Here is a 7,088-nt window from a genome sequence, read left to right on the forward strand (position 1 = left end):
CTTTTGCAGAGATTATAGGTTTGCTGACTTTGTTAGAAACAGAGATAAAATGAATGCGCAAATTGAATAATTTGGTAGCCAATCAAGCTTAAAATCAATTGCCTGTCTGATCTACAGTAAGACAGCATTTTCTGATGTGGTTTAAGACAATAATAATGTGATAAATTAATTCTTATCCTAAAAAATTAATGTGTTTGAAGGTTTCAAACATATGGAAGACTGATTTATTAATTTTATTCATTACAAGAAAAAATAATAAACAGCTAAAATACATTTAAAGATATTAGCATTACGTGCTCTGTGATGCTGATGCGTCTCAGTTGAGACTCTGAGATGCGTTTTGGTCTGGTTCCAAGTTGTCTCTGACTTAAGGTGAATGTCAGAAAGAATGTTCTGGTGCTGGTTGGAGAAGTTCCTGAGATTGAGAGGTTTGCCCAAATTCTTGGATGCCACACTGGCTCCTTTCCCATTTCTTACTTAGGTTTCCCCCTGGGAGCTCCTTCGAGGTGTGTGGGGAGCTGGGATCCGGTTGTGGATAGATTTGAGAGGAGGCTGGCGGGATGGAAGAAGCAGTACCTCTCTAAGGGGGGTCGGGTCACTCTGATCAAGACTACCCTTTCATGCCTCTCCACTTATTTCATCTCTCTCTTTCAGATTCTTTCTTCTGTGGCTGAGAGGATTGAGAGATTGCAGCGCAATTTTCTTCTTCTTTTTTTTTGCCGGGGAGGGAGGGGGGGGGGGGGGGGGGAAGGGAGGAGAGGAGTTCAAGTTTCACCTAGCTCGTTGGGAGCAAGTGTGTTTTCCGATTCGGAGTGGTGGCCTAGGGATTAGGAGGTTGTTGCCTTTCAATAAGGCTCTCATTGGGAAATGGCTTTGGAGGTTTGAGGTGGAGAGGCGTAGGCTCTGGAAGAGGGTTATCGCGCACAAATTTAGGGAGAGCAATGGAGGGTGGAGTTCTCTTGAGGTGCGTGGTCCTAGGGGGGTGGGGGTTAGGACTTGCATTCGAAAGGGGTGGGATGATTTCTGCAAACATGTTCGTTTTCGGATCGGGGATGGTAGAAGGATTAGATTTTGGGAGGATCTTTGGTGTGGGGAGCTTCCTCTTGCTCTCGTTTTCCCACGGCTCTACAGAATTGCATCTCATAGGCAGGCCTTGGTGGTTGATTGTTATCATCTTAATAACGGGAGACTGACTTGGGATGTTCAGTTTAGGAGATACTTTCAGGATTGGGAAATTGAGGAGATCACCCGTTTTTTGGAGTTTTTGAACCGCCAGGCGATTACAGCTGGGGAGTCTGATTGTTGGCTTTGGGATCCTAACCCTCAAGGTCGCTTCGAGGTTCAGTCCTTTTTCAAGTGTCTTACAGTTGGCTCTGGAGGCCCTTTCCCTTGGAAGTCTATTTGGCATTCCAAGGCTCCCCTAAAGGTGGCCTTCTATGCTTGGACTTCAGTCTTGGGTAGAATTTTAACCCAAGATAATTTGAGGAGGAGGAATCAGGTGGTGGTTAATCGATGTTTTTTGTGTCTGTGAGATGAAGAGACAGTTAATCACCTTCTGCTTCATTGCAGCTTGACTAGGGGTTGTTGGGATTTGATGCTTGGGTTGTTTGGGATCCCTTGGGTTATGCCTAAATCCTCTAGAGAGTTGATTGAAGCTTGGAGACGCTTTTCAGTGGGGGCTCTCATTTGGGATGCTTGGAGGACTACACCTCTTTGTATTTGGTGGTGCATTTGGCTTAAGAAAAATCGGAGATATTTCGATGGAAAGGAAAAGCCTATCTCTATGCTTAAGTTCTCTATTATTTCCATTCTTTTTTGTGGGGTCTCAAGGAGAGATTATCAATCTGCAAAGGAGATTGTTGTTTTTTTGGCCTCTTTGAAGGCTTGAGGCGCTTTTGGCCTTGTGTTTTTCCTTGGGATTCGCTCCCCTTTTAAGCGCTTTTTAATAAATTTTACTCATCAAAAAAAAAAAGATATTAGCAATAACGTGACAAATTCCTTCCGGGAAAAAAAAATATAATGTCATGAATTGAAGGCTTCAAACATATTATAGAACTGATGAATTATCATAAGAACTAAAGGGATACAGCTATAACATATTTAAGATGTTGACAGAAATGAAGTCTTGAAACCTTGGGTATAGTTTTTACCTTCCTCACTCTCATCCTCTTTCTCTGATATACTAATAGATTCTGAGCCACTGTCCGAATCCTCTTCAGTGTCACTTTTACCTTCTTCTTCTCTTTGTCTATGCACAATAGAAGCAAAAGAAGAGTTATTTTGATATGCAATCAATTAGAATCTGAAATGAGTTTGAGAAAATTCAGCAAATCTTCAACAGTAAGTGGTACCCCATCCATGAATGAAGAACATCATCGAATCAGAAAAAGCCATGTGATTTGATGTCAAAACCATAGGTAAGTCATTACTATAGAATTTTATGGTTTATATAAGAATGGTTTAGAAAATCCAATAGAATTGAAATATGTCATCTGATAAATAATGGAAAAATAAATTCCAATATATATTTTTCATATGTCCAACAATATATTACTTATCACACACACACACACACAAAAAACAAAAAAAAGGGAAAAGAGGGAGAGACTAATATTTATTGTGATTTATTATAAGATGTAAAATGTTATAAACACTATTTAGTGAAGGTGTTTGCATCAATTATCACCAGCTTCCATGTCCTCACTAACTCACATTTTACCCATTGACGCGAACAAATGAAACAATTTCAGGACTCTCAACTAACTCCAGAACAGAAAGTGCAACAAGCATCCATGAACTCCTTTTTTGCATTGTGGTTCTTAACCCATTTTTTGTTATCCTTGCCGGTTAACTTTTTTACTTATCAAAAAAAAAAAAAAAAAAAACTTTTTTACTTATTCAAAGAGAAAAAAAAAATTGTTGTATGCCTTCTAATTCCAATTGCTAAAATGCTGCACCTAATTTTAGGCTACCATGAATTGATTTCATGGGATTATGAATAATACATTCAGATCCCTCACTTCCATAGAACAATTCCAATCTGACTCCTCCATGAACCCTTCCATTAGAGATTTTTTTTTTCTTTCTAATTTCTACACAAGTAATGAATAATTATACCATTTCTATAGGGAAAAAGACAACCATGACCCATTGGTTCCAGTTCCTCAAGGGTGCTGGAGGAATAGAGTGGGTACACAATACTTGCGGTTTGGTATTATTTGCAGTTGCAGAAAAATGGTTAACCCAATACTTGGTCTTGTGCTCTCACACTTGGTGGTCCATGCTTTTACCACTGCATCAAGTGATGTTCCATCTAAGAAATCACTGAAAATTGCAAATGTAACGACTTCAATCCAGAAGGATGTGCAAGTTCATTATTCATCATTATGACTCCTCAAAGTCCAGTTTTCTATGTGACAATTGGGTGTTGATTGTTTTCTTTGTTTCTTTTTCTTTCACTTGATAAGTCTAAAAGAAGGAGCATTACTTGTATGACACAAGTAGTTTATAAACAAAAGCATTACCTCCTCTTATAAGCATTGGCAAGGGATTCACAACCCGACCCCAATTTCTTTAACAAATCATCATACATCGACGGCTCTTTATGAACTACTACTTCCTCTTCTTCTTCGGAAACTAAAGTCGATTGTTCCTCAGATGAGTCCCCTGAATCAAATCAATCACCAAAAAAATGATAAAAGTAAAACCGACACAAACTTTTACTTCTGACGTATAAGGTCGGGGCTCAAGTTGTGGGTTGTGAGTTTCTTGAAAGAAAGTAAAAAACAAAAAATTCTCCAAATTTGATGAACTTATTGAAATAGGTTTTGATTGAATTGAAATAATGCAACTGCATTCGGAACCATCAAAAAGTTTTGGGAACAAAGAGGAGGAAGAGTAAGTTGCCTGATGAATTCAGAGAGTCTTCAATACGACGATTCTTTCTCGTATGCTCGTTCATATCAAACTTCTTGGGTGTTTTGTGTCTCTTTAGTCCTGCTGAAATTTGGATTAATAAAACAAGCTAAGCGTCACTCTTAAAAATCACCCACCAAGACATCTACCAAGAACATTAAAAACTAGTAGTATATATGTGTGTGAAATACCTGGTTTTCTGCCAAAAAGTGGTTTCCCCATTTTCAAGGTTCTGAAACCCTACTTGTCGAGATAGACGAAGCTTTTGGTTTGGCTAAAGGAGGCGCAAAGAAGAGGGGGGGTGATTTTGAATCAAGACCAAGAAATTAATCTTCAACCGCCCTAGTAATATGGACAAGTATACGTTGTTTTTCATATTTAGGTAAAAACAAAAAAAATTAAAAATTAGACAAATTACACAGACCACTATATTGTGTACGTTACAAAAAGGTTCATATTGACCGTTTAATCACAAAAAAAAATCAATATAAATTTACACTTCTGACAGTGTTTATTTTTAATAAAAAGATAAAGGATACTGTATATTAAAAAGTTTCATTTTTGCCCCTGGATACACCCCCATCGCTTCCCTACCACATCACTCCTCTGTTATTTTCTTCTCTCTCTGTGAAGTTTTGTTTTGTTGGTGATCACGTAGCAGTCAAATTAAGGTTGGGTTTTTGAAAATTTAGGGTTTTGTGGAGAATTGGGGATGAAGAAAGCCAAGTTAGACGTGTTCGTTCACTGAATCGGTAGAGATCGATTCAAATTTTGATTGGTGTAGGGTTTTTGTATATAATCATGGTCAGCATGGAAATACCCTTCGTTTTTCAAAACTGGGTTCGGCGCAATGGCTCAAGAAGGCTCAAATTGGTTCTTCAATGATGGATTCCTCGCAATTGGACTGTCGCCGCCTGGATCGGCCGGAACGTCGCCGCGTACTACCCGCAAATGCTCATCGTCGCCGTCGCCACCGAAGCCAAGTCGCAATTGATTCGCGACTTCGTCTTAATCACCACAACCCAACTGCCAAAGGCAAGTTATTCTCCCCTCAAGGATTTTGATCGGTGGCGGATCGAAGAAGTCGTCGATGAAAAATACAAGCAGCAGATCGGCGGTGAAGTGGCTGCAACAGCGAACAAGACCGCCGAGCAAAAGGACTCTCGGCAGTGAAATGCAGCGATGGCTCAGAACGGCGGTAGAACTGAATCGACGTGGATGACTCGCGGCTGTAGATGAACTGCGGCAGTGCATGGCGAGACGGATCCGGCTTTGGCGACAGCAACTTGTGCACGCCGAGGTGGATATTGGCTGGCTGTGACAGCAATGATGGTGGCGAGCTCAGCTTGATGGGCTCTGCCGTGGAGGATTTCGGCTGTGATAGAGGCGGCGGTGAGCTCGGATGGGATGAGCTTGGCTGTGGCGGATTTCGGCTGTGATGGAGGCGGTGGCGAGCTCGGATGCTGTGAGCGAGGTTGAGCTCGGACGGCGGAGAGCTGTGTGGTAATGGCGATGATGGAGCGGTGATGGAGCGGCGAGCTTGGAACAGAGGACTCGCCTGCGATGAGGTCGGAATGAATTGCGGCTCTGTGGTTGGATTTCGGCTGTGACGCAGTCTTAGGGGCAAAATCGTAATTTTAACAATACATAATTTTTTTCAAATTTTTTCATATTAAACAAATAGTTTAACTCTAATGGCAAAAATGTGAATTCATATCAATCCACCAGCGAGAAACAGTTAATTTGGGTCTCTGTAGTCATTTTCTATTTACATGTATAAATTGAAAACTTGACGGGCCTTTTGTGTAATTTACCCAAAAAATTTCAAAACATACCGTGTGAGGTAGGAATGTCAATTTTTACCGCCCCGCCGGGGTTTCGCCCCGTTCCGCCTCGTTAATAACAGATATGGGAACACTTTTTATACCGTTGAGGCGGACATGGATACAAATTTTGTACCCGTCGAGGGTCACGGGGCGGGTAAGGGTTCAGTATACATATCCTAGAAGCCCCGCCTCGCCCCGCATATAACTATATATATATATATATTAATAAGTTATTTTAGCGGCTTACCCAATTACCCATCTCTTACAATCCTAATTTGGGATGTAAATTTGGTATTAAATTTGCTTTTGTTTTGATTATGGTGGAAGTTTGAGCTTAGAACTTCTTGTGATTTGGTTGTATTAAACTTTTATTTTTGTTTATTATGCTCTCTGAATTATCTTATGTGCATGTTATTTTTTTTATTTTTGTTAGGATACATACTTTTATTTATATTATGTCATTCCTAGGCTTTGCACATTTAAATAGCAGGAGTTTAAGTTCCAAAAAGTAGGAGAAAAAAATTTGTTAGTGGGGCGGGCACAGGGGCATAGTATTTCCTAACGGAGCGGGGCTGGACATGAAAATCCAATCCGTCGCGGGTCTCGAGGCGGGCATGACCTTGACAAAAATTAAAAGGGGCGGGACGGGATTTAGGGAAACCCGCTCCAAACCCGCCCCGTTGCCATCCCTAATGTGAGGGCGGTGGTTAGTTAAACTAGTATTTTTATTTATTTATTTATTTCGCACAAAAGGTTATAAGTTCAACAATATATAAGTGGTAGATTTTTATTAAAAAAAAAAAAAGTCTTCTATGTAAATATTTTTAATGTTAAAAAATTAAGATATTATTTATAGACTGGGAAAAAAAAAAAAAAAAAAGGTGACAAATGTCTTTACAATATAAAATAATTATAAATTAAAGATTTGAGAAGTTATTCAAATTATTAAACTCAAATGATCTAATTTTGAATTCATTAATTGTAATGGGTGGGATGTTTGTAATCTAATTTAAAAGCTTAAATTATTATGTGGGGCTAATACTTAATTTATATATACGCATTTACTTTCTCATCCATATCCGATACAGGACAACTTCACAAGTCCTTCTTATCAAAAGATTCCACTATATTATAGCCTTTGCTATGAAGTTTACAATTTAACTGGTGTAATATTGATTCTATAGTATAAGTTATTCAAATTAGAGGGAAAAAAAAAAAATGGAAGGAAAAAAATAAAAAGACAGAAAAAATCCTGAAATCAAAATTTCTCAAAAATTTTAAAATACACACAAGATAAAAAAATGAATAAATAACACTTTCAGGCTACGTTCATTTGCTTGGAATTGA

General features: G+C 39.0%; 1 protein-coding gene across 2 annotated transcripts in view; it reads right to left on the reverse strand.

Annotated features, from left to right (window-relative positions):
• Positions 1 to 4,281, reverse strand: part of LOC132276978 (protein NUCLEOLAR FACTOR 1) — a 36,996-nt gene extending 32,715 nt beyond the window's left edge. The window contains exons 1-4 of one of the 2 annotated variants that reach the window (XM_059778654.1): positions 4,107 to 4,281; positions 3,907 to 3,996; positions 3,525 to 3,666; positions 2,151 to 2,248 (exon numbers count right to left, since the gene is read on the reverse strand). In XM_059778654.1, coding sequence (XP_059634637.1) covers positions 2,151 to 2,248; positions 3,525 to 3,666; positions 3,907 to 3,996; positions 4,107 to 4,137 — 361 coding nt within the window. In that variant the 5' untranslated portion in view covers positions 4,138 to 4,281. Of the gene's footprint in view, positions 1 to 2,150; positions 2,249 to 3,524; positions 3,667 to 3,906; positions 4,000 to 4,106 lie in introns of both variants that reach the window. The other variant, XM_059778652.1, reaches the window with a different exon arrangement.
• Between the last annotated feature and the right edge of the window lie 2,807 nt (positions 4,282 to 7,088).

The sequence above is a fragment of the Cornus florida genome, unplaced genomic scaffold (assembly GCF_030987335.1).
Source record: "Cornus florida cultivar Cherokee Brave unplaced genomic scaffold, ASM3098733v1 CherokeeBrave_3.0.0_Hap2_Chr10, whole genome shotgun sequence".
Lineage (NCBI taxonomy): Eukaryota > Viridiplantae > Streptophyta > Magnoliopsida > Cornales > Cornaceae > Cornus > Cornus florida.